General features: G+C 61.0%; 1 protein-coding gene across 2 annotated transcripts in view; it reads left to right on the top strand.

Annotated features, from left to right (window-relative positions):
* Window positions 1–12,529: 12,529 nt before the first annotated feature.
* TTYH3 (tweety family member 3) overlaps window positions 12,530–18,783 on the top strand; it is a 28,813-nt gene continuing 22,559 nt past the window's right edge. For both annotated transcript variants that reach the window (XM_072943429.1, XM_072943428.1), the window contains exon 1: window positions 12,530–12,897. In XM_072943429.1, coding sequence (XP_072799530.1) covers window positions 12,775–12,897 — 123 coding nt within the window. In that variant the 5' untranslated portion in view covers window positions 12,530–12,774. The remainder of the gene's footprint in view (window positions 12,898–18,783) is intronic.

Consider the following 18,783-nt stretch of genomic DNA (forward strand, 5'->3'; position numbering starts at 1 on the left):
CAGGGTGCTTACAGGGCCCGGGGCCTAGGGCTGGGGTTTTAGGGCTGTGGGAGCCGCACAGGGAGGGGCAGGAGACGGGCCTGGGGCCTAGAGGGCCCACCTGCCCCTGTGCTGGCCTCCGGTGCTGCCCCGCTGGACGGGCCCCACGGCCCTTCAGGAAGACCGTCCCAACAAGAAGACCAGTGGCACTAGGAGAAGCCTGGCCCCCGAGCTCAGCTCTCCTAGCATGGGTGCCACAGAGCTTTGCCTCAGTTTCAAGAAAGAAATACCCTCTGCCGAAAGCCTCATTCACCCGCAAGATCTGGATAAAATCTAAATTCCCTTAGACCCTGTCTCAGCCCATTCAGACCCCTTCTGTGGTTTTGGAAGCAGTGCCTGCTCCCGGGTGGCTCGGAAGTTCTGAGGAGAGGACGCTGCCACACAGACCTGCCACCTGCCTCTCCAGGCGGAGCCTTGCCAAGCCCCCCGGGTCTGCCAGCGCCCCCGAACTCGCATCTGGGAGCTGACGTGCGAGCGCGCCGGGTGGCCCCGGGTGGCGCTGGTGGACCCGCGGTCCCACATTTGTCCCGGGCAGCGTCCTGGCCTCACGCGTGGTTTACCTGTGACTCTTCGGCAGGGCGAGCGTTTCTCTCCGTGCTGCTCGTCGCTGTCGGCTGCTTTGCAGGCCCTTGTCTTGGTCGCCCTGCAAACCTGAGACTTTCCGTTTCCTCCAACTGCTGCAGCTCATGCTGCAGAAACCCCGTTTTTCTGGGCTTCCCGCTTTTGCTCTGGTCACAGCACCGGCTTGGGAGTGAAGAGGCAACTGGAGGGAGGGGACCCCGCAGCCTGCTCCCCTCCCCGCTTGGCCTCGTGCATCTGTCTGAAGCTTCTCTTCCTGGTTCACGCACGAGGACTTAGACATCAATCAAGAAACGCGGTGGGGGGTATTTCCCGCAATTCTATTTAACTTTTTCTTTAGGAGCAGGGGTGGAATAACTTACTTGGCATCAAATAGATGCCAGTGACCCCCCCCAATAAAGCTGACTTGTGGGAAAGCACGGTTTGCCAGTATTTTGTTGCACAGCACGCGTGCACCTGTGGCTTTGTCTGAAGCCACCGGCTTTGAATTTGTCTAAAGCCACTGGCTGGTTGGCTCCAGCCCTTGCCCGAGGCCGTCTTTGCACCCGATCACCATGTGTCTTGTCGGCAAATGACTCATCTGGGGGACTTGGCGCTTTCAGAGGAGCTGGCCGGGCCTTGAGGAGGCTGGGACAGGGCAAGGCTGGGTTCATCAGACACTTGGCCCAGCCGCAAGCCTGCTGCCACTGCTCTGCCGTGAGGCTGGGGCTGCCAGCAGAGAGGCAGCCTTGAGGGGCAGGGGCGGAGGCTGGATCTCAGCTGGAGCCGGTGAGAGGATAACGGAGTAAGGTCCACCCCTGGGCCTCCCCACCACTGGTGAAGGAAAGCTGGCGGGAAGGTGTGAACATAAACACGTACACACACATCCACACGTGCGCAAACAGAATCCCTCTCCCCTGTTCCTGCCACTGGCCTGGTGCTCTCGGCAAGTCTTCATGTTACAGGAAAGGCCTGTGAGCCTCCTAAAGGCTGGTAACTGAGTGTCCCCCAGGGCCCTGCCCAGATGGTTTTAAATATGAGATTCCTCAAAATTGCAGGGGAACATAGGAAAAAAAGTCAGAATCCAGGTCCCCGGCTCCTTTCGCTGCGGCTGGATTGAGCACAGGAGAGCTGCGGGTGGGGATGGGCCTGGGCTGCTCGGCCGGACGCCGGCACCTTCCCTTCTCCCGGGAGCCCCCGCCCTGGCAGCTCAGGCCCAGAGGGCGGCCCCATCAGACAGCGCCTGCCTAGGGAATCTGGGGGACGTTTCCATGGTGCCGTGTCCTTTCTGAATAGGGAGAGGGGGTGCCCCTGAGCTATTCGTTAATTAAGGCCAGAACTGCCGGGGATTCAAGGCAGAGGGTCCGATGTGTGCCAAGGCTCCCCGGGGCCACCATTCAGGCTGCCTCCCAGCCCCTCCCTTCCGCCCCACTCTGAAGGAATGGAAGCCAGGAAGCCCGGGGGTAGGTGGGCTGGGGGCACAGCTCACAGAGAGAGTCGCTGCCCCTGCTAGTCGCAGCCCCGTCCACTGCCATCCCATCTCAGAGGGCCTCCCCCAGGCTCAGCGCGGTGATGGCCACGCTCTCTGCAGTTTGGGACGCAGTGGCCCCTTCCCCACCCCCCTCCCCACTGACGCGTCTTCCCCCCCACCCCTCTGGCCTCTACCAGCCCTTCCTCTGATGCCTGTTAGACGTGGGTGTCCCCAGGGCTCTGACGCCAACACCCAGACCCTAAATGTTGGTGTCAGGGTCTGCACAGACACATCTTAGATGCCTCAGACTCGGCCGAGCCCAGCTTGGACTTACCTCTGCCCCTAACCTGCCCCCGGCCAGTGGTCCCATCTCAGTGCACCACAGCCTCCCTGTGTCCAGGCCTGAGCCAGGCACGGTCCTCCTCACCCACCACAGTCAGTCCCCGGGCCCTGGCACTCCTGCGCAGAGCGCTCAACATCTGCAGTGAGGCTGGGTGACCCCAACAGTGTCCCACGGACTCCAGGACAAAACCCAACCCCTGAACCGGGACCATATGTTGTAGGTATCTCACCCCACTTAAAAATTTTCAGATGACACGGTTCTCCCCTCCCAGGCAGGCTCGCCTTTAGGCCTCCTCACCCGACCATCATTATCACACAGGTCAGACGCCTGGGTCGGGGGTGACTCCCGTGACGCCCTCCTAGCCATCTCCAATCCTTTAACAAAAAATCCTTTTTTTAAAATTAATTATTCTATTATTTTTTAATTCTTTTTTGTTTTGGGAGGAGGAGGTAATTGCGTTTATTAATTTTTTTAGAGGAGGATACTGGGGATTGAACCCACAACCTCGTCCGTGCTAAGCATGCGCTCTACTGCTTGAGCCATGCCCTCCACCCTTTCCTGCAACAAAAAATCCTATTGACTTCACCTGCTAAATACGGCCCAAGGCTGTCTTCTCCTCTCCATGTCCCTGCCTGCCCACAGCAGCCCAGCTCCCACCTCAGCCTCTCCTGAACAGCCCCCCTCCTGCACCAGTTGGCCCAGACTCACTCTGGCCAGGCCCCGTGAGCTGTCCACTGCTGTATGAGGTCAGGGGTCAGGAACACGTGAGAGATGGGTCGGGGACTTGCCTGTGGGAGCCCGCACCCCTTGCACCCGGGAGTCTCCCAACCACATGCAGCTGGTGCATCACACATCCCCTCGGAGCCTCCGTGGCCCCTCCCGTGGCCCTGGCATAATCACTCGTGGCAGGGGTTCACTCAGCAGTCATGTTTCCACTTAAAGCCACGATTATTTGGTGATTGACTCCCCCATCAGACCCCCTAAGATAAGCTCCTCTCCGGGTAGGGGGTACTCGTTGCTGTTCCCAAGCCCTCACACGGTGCCTGGTACATAGTAGGTGCTCAGGGCCTGTGCGGAGTGAATAAATGAAGGGCCCAGCAGCTCCTGGGGGAGGGACTCCCCTCCCTCCGTCGGGGCTCTGCCGTCATGCCGTCCGTGCCCCCTGGACCGAGAGCACCTTGCAGCAGGGGATGCTGTGAGTCGCCTGCATGCTCTTGTGGTACATGGCACACAAAAAGTGCTTAGCGCACGTGGAGTGAACCGTTCTCCCGGCCTCCCAAGACGGGATCTCGGGGGGGAGCCTTGGCACTCCCTTCTCACTCCCTGGAGCCCGCCTCCAATTAGCAACCAAGTTCTGTCCATTGTGTCCCAGGCGAGTCCTCAGGATCTGAGCCCTCCTGTCCGTCCTCCCCTTTCCTAGACTTAGGTCTGACTGGAGTCTGAGAACACCCCAAGTAACAGTAACCCAAACAAGTCAGGAGTTTCCAAAGTCCGAGGAGAGCAGCACAGGTGAGGTATGAAGGCTGCACAGTTTTCAAAGTCCTGTACTCTTCTGTGGCTTCCCTCTCCTGAGCACAAGGCTTCATGGTCCGAACTGGCTGCCTGAGCTCCAGCCACAACACAAGAATTCCAGGCAGCTGGAAGGAAGCAGGCGGTGTCCCCTCACTTGAGAACACTTCGCACTCATATCCCATAGGTCAGAACATTGTTGCACATCCAGCTACAAGGGAGCCTGGAAATGTCTTTTATTCTAGAAGGCCATAGACAACGAAAGTGTGAGGCACTGTTGCTACGGAGGAAGAGGATGGGTCCGGTGGGAAGGCCAGCGCTCTCCTCCCTGCTCCTCATCTCCCTCCACGGTCAGGCCCCTGGGCCCTTGGTTAAGAACCAGTGTGAACCCACACCAGCCCTTCACCCAGCAGACTCATTTAGATTCCGCGTGGCACCCTGCTTGGTCCACCATCCCCTGTCCAGCCACACACAGCTGCCCTTTCCCCACGAGGCCCTTCCCCGCCTCCAGCTGGCCCCAGGATGAGCTGTTTCCCAGCCAGGAGCGTCCTTTCCCCCAAGCCTGCCCGCCTGCCACAACGGCTGCTGAGCAGCTCTTTGGAATCAGCCCCTCCTTTCTTTGTGTTCTCACAAAATGAGTTCATTTTGTATGTTTTAAGATTTCCTGCACGTTCGCAGCCTGCCACGCACTGAGGGAGGGAGGGACTCTGTGCATGCCATCAAGGTGTGTTTCATCTGTTTGCAAGTCTGTCTCTCACCCAGGCTGAGCTTGGTGGGACTGGAGTAAATTCCTTCACCGCCCAACGTTCACCTGCACAGGTGCTGGGGACCAAGTGGGCAGAACTCCAGCCAAGTTCTCCTCACCACGGCGGTGAGGTCCCTGGCGGGAGGGGCCCAGGGACATGGCCTGCAGGGGGGCAGCAGCCATGGGGTCAGGAACTCCCCCTGACCCCCCACAGACACACGCAGAGGAGGGGATGAGGGGCTGGGGCTGACCAGGGAGGGAGGGGGTCTTTCTGCAGAGGGAACCGTCTGCCCCACCCCCACCCCAGGCAAAAATGGCACCAGGTGGCTGGGGCCTGGTGGGCCAGGGGCGGTGGGGGCCACGGAGCTCAGGAGGGAAGCAGAGGCCGAGGGGGGTTGCACATTCTGCCCAAGGAGTTTGGCCCTCACGCTGGGAGCCGTGGGAACAGGGAAGGGCTGCTGGCAGGAGGATGACAGGAGCGATTTGCATTTCAGAAGGTGGAAGGCCCGCTGGCAGCTGGGAGGGCACACAGTGGCCCCAGGGCTGGTGAGGGACCCTCTGAACGCTGCCCCCACCCCAGTGCCCGTCAGAGCCCAGTGAAGCCGGCCCTCTCCCAGCCACCCCTGCAGAAAGGAGAGGGCTCAGGGCATCCCAGGGCCCCTGGAGGAGGGGCCGGCCAATGGAGGGGGAGCAGCCTCAGATGGGGAGCATATTTCCAGCCTCCCGTCCCTCCTCAGGATCTCCATGCACTCCCAGGCCGTTAGTGCAGCAGGGCCCACGCAGCCAGGGCCTCAGCCCTGGGCATCAGGGAGGGGAGCCCGGTGGGACCTCTTGCTCCCTGATGTCTCCCGCCCACGCCGCAGATCCAGCTGGGATGTCTGGGGAGGAAAGGGTCCCTGTGCCCACAGGCAGAGGGAGCCAGGCGAAGGGCCCCAGCCATCCTGGCCGGGGACCTGGGTGAGCCTCAGTCTCCCTCTCTGTAAACAAGAGAATGACAGGATCCGTCCGTGTCTCTGGGAGGCGGTGAGCCGGTGGTCGGGGCGGGCCTGTGCCAGCCAGGGGAGCTCTCTGAGAGCATGGTGATGATGTCCGTTCCAGAAACACGTGTGAAGCACCGACCAAGGACCCGGCCGTGATATGTTGTCATCATGGCCTCACTTCCGGATGCCTCTACCTTGCCCCTCTCCTGACCCTGCCCACCCTGCACCCCCAGGAGACGGAGGCGGGGTCAGCAGGAGCAGGTGCTGGTGACTTTGGACTTGATCCTGAGGCCCTGGGAGCCAGGGAGGAGCCAGCAGGAGAGCAGCGTGGTCAGAGTCCTTCACAGAGACTGGGTGGTGAGGAGGAGCAGCTCTGGGCGACATGGGCCAGGGGCCTCCTCCTCTGAGCACAGGCTGGGCACACTTCCCTGGGCAGCGGGAGGTCCTCAAGGCTCCCCGGACGAGGCAGCCCACCCTGGGGACATGGGGGGGCCCTGGCCCACGCTGACTCCCTGGCCCTGGCCCTGGCCCTGGCCCTGGCCCTGGGACAGGGCACCCTGTGTGTGAGGGAGCAAGGTCTGTCCAGCCCCGGCTTGAACCTGGGGACCCAGGGCCTCCCAGATGGGAGCTGTGGCCCAGCCTCTCCCAGGCAAGGTGGAGACTTCCTGGCTGTGGGTGAGTGACAGACAACTTGAGCGGGTCACGTGGGGGACAGGTTACCACCAATGAGGGAAGGAAGCCAGGCTACTGCTGTAGACACCCTCTTTCTTTCCAGTGTGGTCCTGGGACCACTGGGCCGGGGCTGGGGGTGGGGGTGGGCGGGGAGGGGAGATGGAGGCTTGGGAAGCTGCCTGGTGGAGGGCCCCCGCCTTTGGAGGACACTGTCACCAGGGAGCCCAGGCTGGAGAGCGGCTGGTGGGGCTGCGGAGAGGGAAGTGCAGCCAGGGGTGGGGTGGGGGCTGGGGGAGGAGCTCCTCCCCGGCGCTGCTGGGCTGCTCCCTACGTCCCGTCCCGGAAAGGCGTCTTCTCTCCCCAGGCGCAGGGTAGCACAAAGGCAGCCTGCCTTCCCAACGGCTGCCCAGTCAGCCTTCGTCTCCAACTCAGATCCCAGCCCACAAAGGGCCGGAGACCCCCGCCCACTGCTCCTGGAGACAGCGTGGAGGTCCATGAGGCTGCCAGGAGGAGCCCAGAGGCCCCTTAGCCTCCCTGACCTGCCTCTCCCAGCTGCCCAGCCCGGCCCCTCTCCTGTGCCCACCAGGGTGGAACGAACTGACTGGCTGCCCAGGGGGCATCCCGCAGTGCACTGCAGCGCGGGGAAGTCTCTCCCCATCTGGGGGGCCACTGAGTCAAGGCGGTCACAGTCCTGGCCCTGCGTCCACAGCCTCGGGTCCTGCCTTGCTCTGGCCCATCTGCCCCTTGCAGGAACTTGGCCTGGGGTCGGCTGTGATGGGCTTTGGCCAGAGGAGCATGAGTAAATGGGACCCGAGCAGACTAGCCCTCAGGCCTCCAGCTTGCACATTCCTGTCTCCCTGAGACACCAGGTCAAGAAGCCCAAGGCAGCCAGCTGGAGCCACGCGGTCTGTTGAGTCAGCACCAGCCACCAGCCATGAACGAGGCCATCAGAGACCATCCAGCCCCAGTGGATCTGCCACATGAGCAACTCCAGGTGACAGCGTAAGAACCCAGATGGGGCCAGGCTGCTGACCCCCCGGACTTGTGAACGAGCATCGTGGTGGTGGTTTTAAAACACTGAATTTTGAGGTGGTTCCTTTATGCAGCAGGCAACCAACACATCGGCCTTTTAAAAATACAACACTCAGCGGGCTGCACTGGAGAGGGAATTAAACCAGAAAAGAAAGGGGTTTCCATCTTCCCTCTGCACCCACTTCTCAAAGCCTGTTTCCTTCTCTTAAAATGGGGATGGCGGTCGTCTGCCTCGTGCAAGGATGAAGTGAGACTCTGGGCGTGAAAGGCGTTTGTGCAAGTGTGTGTGTGCACGCACAGTCACCCTCTCTCCCGAATACAGCCTCCTGATTTCTTCCTGGGCTGTGGTTTGGAGCCTCAGCTTCCTCTGCTATAACGTGGGGAGATGGGCTTGGTGAGCACTGAGGTCCCTGAAGGGGACGCAGGTTCCCACAGGGCTCACAGCTGGCAGGCACAACCTGGCACGAGCCCAGGTCCCGTGACTCTCGGCACGGCGCTGACCACAGCTGCTAGGTGGGGCTGGGTAGGTGGGCAGGGACCAGGGACCCGCACGGGGAGGGTGCACCTTTTCATCCAGTGCCAGTCTCCCTCCATGATACCTACCCCCGGGTGCTGCTGCTGCTCTGTGTTGGGCTTGGGACACGGAGACCAGTCTTGTCAGCACTGTGTGTGAAACAAGAGTAAGGAGGCTCCAAGTGAGAGATCAGTGGTGCGTGCTGGGGTTTGAGCATCCTTGGCAGCTTGGAGGCCATCCCTGCCGAGTTCCTGGTTCCCTGGAGCTCTGTGGGTAGGCAAGGCTGCTGGCTAGGTGACTCCAGGCAAGCCAGAGGTGTGCACATCACCATTCTGGCTGGGTCTGTTTGGCTGGCTCGTGTGGCCCACTTGGGGACCACACTGGCTGGCATCTCTCCCAGGCCCCAGAGCCACGGGGCAATTCCATCACGGCCAACTTGAAAGCAGCACTCCTGTGGCTTTGTTATAGCCAGGTGTCCATGGGGACTGGGCGCTGGGCTGGCTGTGCATCTCAGTGGGACCGGGGGAAACCCGGCCTCCAGCCCGCTCCTCTCCCTGACAGTTCTCACAAGCTCTGTCTCCACGGAAAATGTGAACCTCGCTGGACACGGTCCAAACGCAGGGGATTCCATTGTTCTGGCTTCCGCCCCAGCGACGGGGTACCCAGCCCCTGCCTGGCCTTTCTCGCGGCGCCTACAGGTCTTGGGACAAACCATTCAGAAGCTTCAATCCAGCCACCTTCCTGGCTCAGGAGACAGACCCTGGGGAGCTCCTGGCCTGGCCTGCCTCCTCCTCCATTCCAGATGCTTCTACCAGGTGCTTCCAAGCAGTTCAGCCCTCAGTTCACTCTCTGCAGATTTTCTCATCCCTGTCCTTCACTCACAAAATCTACTTCCAGGAAGGCAGTCAGGCAGGCAGACAGGGAGACGCTGAGTGAGCCCCTTTTACACAGAATCATTTGTGCATGTGATAAAATATATGAAACCGTTTTTTAAGGTAGATTCAGTGGCATTAAGTTTGTTCATACTGTTGTGCAATTATCACTATTTCCAAAACGTTTTATCATCTGAAAAAGAACCCCACCTGACCCATTAAGCAGTCACTTCCCATCCCCCTCTCCCAGCCCCTGGCAACAGCTAATCCACTTTCTGTCTCCATGGATTCCTCTCTTCTGGGCATTTCCTGTGAATGGAATCAGACAGTATGTGGCCTCTTGTGTCTGGCTTCTCTCACTGAGCATCATGTTTTCGAGGTTCATCCGTGTTGTACTGTGTTTCAGTGCCTCATCCCTTTTCGTGGCTGAGTAATATTCCACCATGTGGCGGTACTGCATTCTGTCTATTGGTTCATCAGCTGATGGACATTTGGGCTGTTGTGGCCTTTTGTCTGTCACGAATAGTGCCGCTGTGTCATGTTGTCTTACATACATCTCACATTTAAGTAGGACTCTACCCATTTTAGACATCAAAAGGCTGGGGCCCAGAAGACCTGTGACTTGGAAAAGAAGGTAGTTAATTTGAAAAGAAAGGAAAGGGAAACTCCTGGGCTTTGGAGCCGAGAAGTCCTGGGTGAGAGCAAAGAAAGAATGATGCCCAAAGATGGAGCATTCCGGGAGCTGGGCACGCAGCCTGGCCTTCCACACACAGCCTGGACTGCACGGCCTCCACAGTGGGTGGGATCCACTGCAAATAAAGGAAGCTGAGACCCATCTGCTTTCCACATGAATGTGTGCATTAGGAGCAAGTTTCTTCATTTCTGAACCTCGAAAACCCCCTCGTCACTGGCTCTGTGACGTAGGAACCCGGCTGGGGGCCAGAGGAGATTGTGGAAGTAGGTGCTCAGGGCAGCTCAGCTGGTCCTTCCTGCCCCCGTGAGCCCAGCCCTGCTGGGTCCTTCCGGGCCCCCATGGTGGAGGGGATGGGAGGCTGCAGCTTCTTACTGCTGCCTGAACGGCTTCCTCAGTTGGGGGAAGACTAGCTGTTTCCCCATCAGCTGCCTTGTCCTGAGTCACTGCCAGGTCAATGAAGGTGTGTCCCTTGGCATCCTGCTTGGTGGCCAGCACTGCAGACCAAATCCTCTCTGACTTCTCCAGCCACTGGAGCCCTGTTTCAGGCCGTCTGGCCTGGATGAGGCTGGATCCTGGCTGCCTGCCCGGGCGCATGTGGATCTCGTGCCCCCTGAGCAACAGCAGGACCCAGGCTTCAGTTGCTCCATCTGTCAAATGGGGCTCAAGTCAGCCTCCAGCCACAGAGGTCCCGGGACAGGCAGGAAGAACCACTGCAGCTCCAGCCAGGGAACGCCGCAAGCAGGAGGGCGGTGGGGTTGGGGTGGGCCCTCCTTGAGTCCTGCCCCGTCACCTGGCATTCTCTAACCCTCACCCCCCTGGAGCCACAGGAACCGTGTTGTGCAGATTAGGGACAGAAGTAAAGACCCTGAGATCACACAGCTGCAGGCGTGGGACACCAGAGCCCCTGGCCCCTACTTGTTCCCAGGAAACCACGATTTTTCAAGGGCTTTTCAGATCTATGGGGATTTTGTCCCCAGTACCCAGACCTCAGGTGGGAGCAGGTTCTGGGCTCACGCTCCCCAGTCGAGGCCCCGGAGGTGCTTTTCCAGAGCTGGATGTTGTGGGTCCTCCTTTTCTCCTTCCTGGACCTCCTTTGTCATTCTTCCTCTGTGGGTCCCATTAAGAAAAGGTTTCACCCACCAAATATATTGCAAGTGGCAATCAAAGACGAGCTCCTTTGCCATTTTGTGCCAATCAGAGACACAGAACGCCAGCCAAATGAAAGCTCGGGACAGCCTGCTGTATGTTTCCTGTGGCAGCTTATAACAGGACCACACAGTGGGCAGCTTAATCAACAGAAACGTATTATCTCAGTTCTGAAGGCTGAAGTCCAAGGTCGCGGTGTCAGCAGGGTTGGTTTCTTCTGAGGCTGTGAGGATCCGGCCTCTCTCCCAGCTACCGGTGGCTCAGCAGTCCTTGGGGTTCCATCACCCCCGCTCTGCCTCTGTGCTCATATGGAGCTCTCTGCGTGTCTCTGTATCTCTGCATCACTGTTTTCAGGCTTCCCTCGTACAAGGCCACTGTCTTTGGACTAGGGCCCTCCGTAATCTAGTGCGACTTCGACCACATCTGCAGGGACCCTGTTCCCAAACAAGATCACAGTCACAGGCACCACGAGTTTGGACTTGGACTCATCTTTTGGGAGGACAGAAGTCAACCTGGCACACCTGAGTTCTCATTTCACGTGATGTTTGGCTCTGGCTTTCTGCCCTGCCAGAGGAAAATGCACAACTCTGTGAGGTTTCTGGGAAGGTGGAAAGGAGCTCAGGGACCCCATGCCTCCACCTAGGGACCCTGGTAGGCCTGCCATGCTGGTGCTGGGGGCATGCGAATCACAGCGAACAAAGCCAGGGTCTATGGCTGTGTGATCTGTGGCCAACATCAGGGACCAGAACCTCTCCCCTTTAGGGATGGAGAATGTGACCTCCCTTCGCCTGCCTGGCTGTTATTCCCCGCTGGGTGGTGTCTGTGAATTACCCGGAAAGTGGAAACCACAGCATCGCAAAGGCCTTTTTCCCCACATATCCCTTTCTCATCTGCTTGTGGGAGGGTCCACTGGGGCCCACTGGACTTATCACAGGAAAACAGGTGCGTCAGGGCAGTCAGATGAGCAGATGGACGGTCCTCTTGGGAAGCCACTGCCCAGAGCTGTCCCTGCCTGCAAGAGTCTAGCCCAGCCACAGAGCTGGCCGAGCCCACGCATGGCAGACAGCAGAGCCCCAGGTGTGGAAACCTGTTTCTCAGAATGCAGGAAGTCCAGAGCACACACTTCTACCCCTGGGGTGCCCACAGCGCCTCCAGCTGCCCCTGTTTGTGCGGTCTCCATCTTGCGTAACAAGCACGAAGATGCCCCACTAGGAAGTGCAGCTGTGTGACTTCAAAGTCCATGCTCAGCCCTCCCCGGCAGCTGCCTGCATTTCCAGGCCCAGAGGAGCCAGGATAGGACACTGTCTCTCTCTTAGGTCCTGACAAAAGACCCAACCTGCCGCAAAGGGAAGGCTGGGTAGGAACTGAATTTACCTCTCCGCCCCCCCAGGCCACTTACTTGTACTGAGTCACACTCTGATATTCTGAGTACTTTACAGTCGTATTTTCCTACTACACACGAGGACATTGATGCTCAGAGAGGTTAAGTGACTTGCCCAAGACCACACAGTTCTAGGTCACCAAGTCAGGCTCTGCCTCCAAATCATCCTTGTTTTACAGACAGTTCACTGAGTTCTTTGCGGGACAACACATGGGCTGTGTGTGAGCCGCGGCTGCATGCTGGGGTCCAGCCCAGCCCCTCCAGGCCGTCCCCGCAGAAGCTCGGTGAACGTGCAATAGGCTAACCAACGGGCGCGCCCAGGAGAAGCACATCTACACCTCCAGCCAGGGTTCGGGCCCCCAGGCCCATTTGCGGATGGAGAGACCGCTGCCAGGATTGCAGGCCCTCCCAGCCATCCCCCGCCAGCGGCCCTCGTCCGGGTAGGGAAGGGGTCCGGGTGGGCGGAGCCTCGACCGCGTGCCAATGGCGGCTCGGTACGGAGGCGGGGCGCTCGGGGCGGGGCCGGCGGGCGGCGGGCCAATGGCGGCGCGGGGGTGGGGCGGGGCGGTGGGCGGGGGCGCGCGGAGGCGGTGGCCGCGGCGGCAGCGGCGGCGAACAAAGAGGCGGCGGGTGCGGGCGGCCGAGCGGAGCCGAGCGCAGCCGAGCCGGGCCGAGCCGGGCCGAGCCGGGCCGGGCTGGGCCCAGGAGCGCGCGGGCTATGCGGGCGGCAAGGCCGGGGTCGGCGGGCCCCTGAACCCCGCGCCCCAGACCAGCCAGGGAGCCCCGCGGCGGCCGCGCGCCCCAGCGGCCGGCCCGCCATGGCCGGGGTCAGCTACGCGGCGCCCTGGTGGGTGAGCCTCCTGCACCGGCTGCCCCATTTCAGCCTGCGCTGGGAGACCACCAGCAGCCAGTTCCGGCCCGAGGACACCGACTACCAGCAGGTGACGCGGGTCCCCTGGGTCGGGGGTCAGATTCCGGGTCACGGCCCCTCCATTCCGAGGGTCATGGCCGCCCTTCCTGCGAGTCACGATCCCCCTTCCCAGGGTGCTTCCCCCTCTTTCTTGAAGGTCTAAAGACTCCCCATCCCCCACCGAGGGTCGCGGCCCCCTCCTCCTCCGTGGGTCCTGAGCCCCCTCCCCGAGGGTCCTGGCCCTCTCTTCCTGGAGGGGCTAAAGACTCCCCACCCTCCATCGAGGATTATGGCCCACTTCTCCTCGTGGGTCACAACCCCTGTGATTCCGGAGAGTCTCCCCCTCAATCACGGATCTCCCCTGCTGGAGAGTCAGGGCTCCTCATCCCCCGTGGAGGGTCCACAGCTTCTGTAAATTCTAGCCTTCCCCTCTGGAGTCACTGAGACCCTCCTTTCTGGGGTTGCATGGAGCCAACTCCTTCCCTTCCATGGAGCCCTCTTTGCCAGCTGTCAGTGCCTGCCCGGGCAGCTGACCAGCGGCACCCTGGGGGTGTTGCCAGGCAGAGCCCCTTACCCAGAGGACCCCAGGGCTCTGAGACCACAGCTGTTGCCTGAGAGCATTGGGTGCAGTCCCCTCACCCGCAGCCCGGGAATCCCACTCCCTGCCAGACTCTTGGTGGGCGAGTGGTCTGTGTAGTTGCCAACTCTCCCTGGCTGGTAATGACCCCCTGCTGGACAGCCAGGTTGTGGGATGGACACACAGTGCCTGCCCAGAGACCCGGCTGCCTATAGCACCTGAGGGAGGGAGGGAGGGCTGGCCATAGGGATGCAGATGAGCCTCCGTTTGGAAGGCTGGAAAGGAGCTAAGCCTCGGCAGAGCTCGGGGACAGCATGGACCCTTTGTAGCCCTCTCCCCATGTGACCAGACTCTCCCCTTGGAGCCCCAGGTCTGGGGTCCTGCCAAGCCCCAGTGTCACCCCCATCACTGAGCCACTGCCGTTTGGGCGCAGGGCAGGAGACCAGGCTGTGGCATTTCCTTCCTGTCTGGGGATCCAGCTTCCAGAACCCCCATGACTGGGACTCCTGGTCACCTGGCACATGTCTAGGTTTCTCTTCAGGGATGAATGCAGAGCCCCCAGGGTGAGGTTGAAACGGCTTTGCTCGTCCAGATGGCCTGGAGGTCCAGTATTGCGTGGACCGTGTCACACCTGGACAATTCAGAACTCTGTCCTCTGCTGTGGCCTCCCTTATCCAGAGGAAGAGAACCAGAACCCCAGCTCTGCAGGGGAGCCCGCCGCCCAGCCCTCACCTGGCGGCCGGTCCCCTAGTCCTGCTGATCTGTTTCTAAGCAGATTAGAAAGGGGGCAAGGGATTGGCCCAAGCACACGCGGGGACAGCAGGGTTCTTATAAAGCCATGTGCCCAGGTTCTGGAAGCCCGGGCTGGAGGCCACGCTGTTCCTGTTTGTCCCAGGAGCTTCACCTGTGATGGCTCTGTCACATCTGTCCCCAGGGCTCTGCTTCCACAGAACAGGACAATGTCTCTTACTTAAGGAAGTTTTCTGCTACTTGCCAGTTCTAAAGCTCCAGGGGTACCGGGGGTGCCCGCACAGCTTTCCTGCTGGCCCGTGGGCTGCCACCTGCACATGCTGCCAACCATGACTGATCTGGCTGCCATCCCTCCTGACCTCCTGGGCGCCCTGGCATGTGGTGGGTAGTGAGTGAGGGGCCTAGGCCTGCGGCTAGTGGAGGCATCAAGCATGGTGGCCAAGCCCCCCACCGCCGCTCAGCCTGGCCTCCTGCAGGGCCCTTTGCCCCCGAGAGGACCCTGGCTTCTGCCCCCGGCCTCCTCCGAGAGCACCGTTCGCCTCCGCTGTGGAGGGGCTCTGACTCACCCTCTCTCCTGCCTCCTCTCTGAGGAGCAGAATTAGCCACTGAATAATTCACGGTATGGAAACCAGCCTGTCTCCATCCCCCGCCACCTCCACTGCTGGCACAGAGCTGTGGAGCGAGCCAGACCTGGGCGTGCGTCCTGCCCCTGCCCTCCTGTGCTGGTGCTTTGGGCAAGCGCTTGACCTCTCTGAGCCTTCGATGACTCTCATCCTGAAGTTCAGGCTGGCGCGCCTTCTTTGCAGGGTCGGTGGGGAAGTGGGAGCCCTGTGCGCCTGCTCTGTGCTGGGCGTGCAGCCCACGGGCTCCCTTTCTGAGTGAGTGGGCCGTGGGTCAGCCTGGCCGTCGTCTGGGGCCGCTTCCTGCCTCCCCTGGTGGAGCATTCGTAGCTGTTGGGGGACAACTACCGTCGTCCCACTGGTGGATGGTAGACCCCTTATCCTCCTGGCCTGGGGGCCTATCTGTGGCCGGCACCCACCTGGGCTGCTGGGGCCTGGCAGTCCTCTCCTGCCACGTGGGCTGTGCCCAGCTGGGGAGGAGGCTTCTGCTTCCTAGGCCATCCAGGAGAAAGGCGGGGCCTGGTGCAGGAGTGGGGGGTGGTGTGGCTTGGGAAGTCCAGCGTTTGTCCTTCTTTGCTGTTTACTGCCCCCACCACCCACTGGAAACGCCATGGGCCAGGCCCTGTTTGAAGGCACTGTTTGGGGCTGTCAGTAGCCTTTTCTCACACAAGGAGCCAGCATCAGCCTTGGGAGGCAGGGGTTTCTTGGGTCCCCCGTGGCTGGCCCCCTGTGGGGGATGTGACTGCAGGAATCAGGAGCTAATGGGGGCTGTTCTGAGAGCTCTCAGAGGCCTGGCTGGCCCTGCACGGGGGGCTTGGGGCCTCCGCAAGGCTAGGCTGGGATTTTGCATCCCGAGGCTGGTGGTTTCTCGTGGGACCAAGCGTCTCAGGCTCCCACATTCTCATGGCCTCCGTTCTGGAGCGGAGGGGCCCCTGGCCATTACAGCTGCCTCCCAGGGGCTCATGGTGTTTGCTGGAAGGACAGCCTGCAGCGGGGAGCTGCCGTGGGCAAGGGGCTGGTGGGATTTGTGAGCTGGCAGGTGCTGGAAGACAGAGGGGCTTCTGGGGTCTGCTCTGTGCCGCTCCATCCCCCACCTGCCCTCCTGGCTGCTGGCCTGGCTCCCCTGGGGCTGGGCCATTTCCAGGAGCTCCCCAAACCTGGGCAGCTGATGGGTGGAGCACTCCTTTTACAGGGGAGGGGCTCAGGCCCAGAGGAGGGAGGAGACTCCCTGGTGGTGGCATAGCCGGTGACCTGATGCAGCCTGAGATGAACCTCTGCTCCATGGCGATGGTCAAGGCTGTCCTGGCTGCAGGCAGGAGTCTCAGAGTGTTCTCTGCAGGCTGGAGTGTGGATGCCTGGCTGGCGGGGTGCCAGGTCTGGGCCCCAGCTGTGTAGCTTCCCATCTGTGTGACCTTGGGTGGGTCCATCCACCTCTTTGGGCTTCACTTAGTTAGGGGGTTCTGCCCCTTAACTCCTACGACTCTTCCCGACTCCCCCCCCATAACCCTGTCCCAAGCCTCCCACAGCCCCGGTGTCCTGAGGCAGAGGTCAAACTCGCTGTCTCTGCCCTCAGTCTCTCATTCTTGCTCACTATCTCCGCCAGTTCAGGGGAAGCTGGAAGAGGCAGAGGAGAACTTGGTGTGGTTGTGGCCTGGTGTGGTAGTGCTGTGCTCAGGTCAGGACAAGGCCTACAGGAGCCCAACAGTCAGTCAAGGAAGGCTTCTTGTAGGAGGTGCTACCTCGGCTGCTGTGGAGGCTGTGAGCCAGGCTGTGAACACGCAGAGGGTGAGGACTCACCTGGAGCTTGGCGGGTGGTGAACCCATTTCCTGTTAGAGCCCTGAATGCTCAGGTGTTTCCTTTGAGACTCTAAAGATATGAGGTAGCTATGTGGAGACCTTGGGAAAGAGGGTTCTAGGCAGTGGCAACTGCACATGCAAAGGCCCTGAGGCAGAGAGAAGCCTGGGCCTCAGCCCTCAATAAGGGAGTCTCTCTGGTCTGAACGTGCTGCCTTGGAGGTGGTGTGTGCTCTGTGCTGGAGGTGCGTGAGTGCAGCCTGGAGGGCCACTTACGGGGGATTGGAACTCTGGGTCTCAGGACCCTCAGGGGCCAGGAGTCTCCCAGCAGGGACCACAGCACGTTGGTTTGACGCTGTGACTCAAGCATTGTCGGCATGTGCCTGTGGGTGCGGCTGGCCCTGTTGTCATCTTCCCCACAATCAGAAGGAAATTCGCTCTGGTGAAAACAGCATTTATTGCCTCTCTGCTAGTTACGAAGATGATACACATTCATGGAACATTTGGAAAATGGAGACAAGAAAGCAGCCCCTCAGCTGGAGTCAGCCTCTGTGCTTGTACCTGGAGGGCGGGGGGCGGGGGCTGCCACCTAAGACTAGAACTTGTCACCTGCTTTTAAACATCAGGTCTTTGGACCACGTCCTTGGTCCTTAGCTCTCGATGCTTACCCAGCATCCCACGGCACCAGGGTTAGGATTCTGGGGCTGCAAGTGACAGACGTGCCAAATGGGACAGAGCGCTTTGAGGGGCAGCGTGGCAGCTCCTAGCGCAGCCCTGCTTGGACAGCAGCTGTAAGCTGGGCATCAGGGGTGCAGGGCCCATGCACTGGAGGGAGGCGGGGGAGCCCCTGCCTTGGCTCTGGCCCGGGGTGCTCTGTGGCTCCTGTCCCTGAGCTACAGCTGTTCTGCCGAAGAGACGCGTGCTGTTTGTTTTAGAAGCATTTCTCTGGGAAGCCACACGGTGACCCTGGGAGGTGGGCACTGTTGCCTCTACAGAAGTGAACCGGAGGCCACTGGCCAGCTAGCGTCGGTGGGCCAGGAGACACGGGAGGCCCGGCTCCAGTCAGCATGCCCAGCCCGTGGACACAGCCCCTGTGGTTTCCAGGTCTGGTCAGGAGGCTCCCTGAGCCCTGCCAGCAGGTGCAGTTCAGGAAGCCTCAGCGGGGGTCAGGACCAGACCCCCTACCCGCCAAGGCGGCTCTGCTGAGTCTTTGGCTGGAGAAGAGGAAGCAAATCTGCAGCCCAGGGACGGGATCACGGATACGGAAGGGGCCTCACGTGGCCCCCCGAGGGACTGGGGCACGAGACAGGGCGGTGTGGGTGCAGCAGGGCCCGAGGAGTGCTTGGCTGTGCCTGTGCTGCCTGCTGGGGTCTGCAGGGAGCCTGCCTGAGCCCTGTGCTGGCCAGGACACACACTGGCCCCTAGGTGGCTCTCCGGGACCTCCCGTGGTCTTGGGGAGGACTCAGACCCACAGTCGGGCTTTTGCAGCTCAGCGTGACGAGGCCCTGTGGGGCCGAGACATGCTGGGGTCGGCAGGTGGGCCAGGTGGGGTGTGGGAGAAGGGCCTCGGGAGCCTCCCTCCCCACTGCCCCTGCCCATGGCCTGGGCTTGTTACGTGCCGGATGGGCTCATGCACGCACACAGGCCTGCACGCGTGTGTCACCCGCAGCCCCCATTGGTGTGCCCCTCCCCCTCCCCCTCCCCAGGAGACTGGCTGAGGCCTGGTCCCCACAGGAGGCAGGTGGGCTCTGAGGGACAGGTGTGCCAAAGCGAGGCTTGGTTTCGTCCACAGGCACCCTCTATGGCTGGACTGTCCTGTGTTGGCCGAGGGCACAGGGTGAGGCCTGCCTGCCCAAAACCTGAGTGACCACTTCCTTCTGCCTCTGAGAAGAGTGGCAGGCCCAGTGTCCCCCTACCTGGCACTCCTCCTCTGGCCCCGTGCGCTCTGGGCGGGGTTCCTGGCCACTGGGAGGGGCACTCCAGAAGTTTGAGTCTGGAGTCGGGGGTTGGGCTGAGTTCCCGGGGCGCATCTGCCTGGTGGAGGCGAGCCCTGGTGCTGGACTCTGGTCTAGCCTGATGATGTGACTAGGCCTGTCTGGTGGCTCCTGCCTGCATCTGAGGCCTGTCACCTGGGCTCCCAGTGGTGGCCGGTGGAGAAGCTCTTGCAGACAGGCTT

The sequence above is a fragment of the Vicugna pacos genome, chromosome 18 (genome assembly GCF_048564905.1).
Source record: "Vicugna pacos chromosome 18, VicPac4, whole genome shotgun sequence".
In the NCBI taxonomy this organism is placed as follows: domain Eukaryota; kingdom Metazoa; phylum Chordata; class Mammalia; order Artiodactyla; family Camelidae; genus Vicugna; species Vicugna pacos.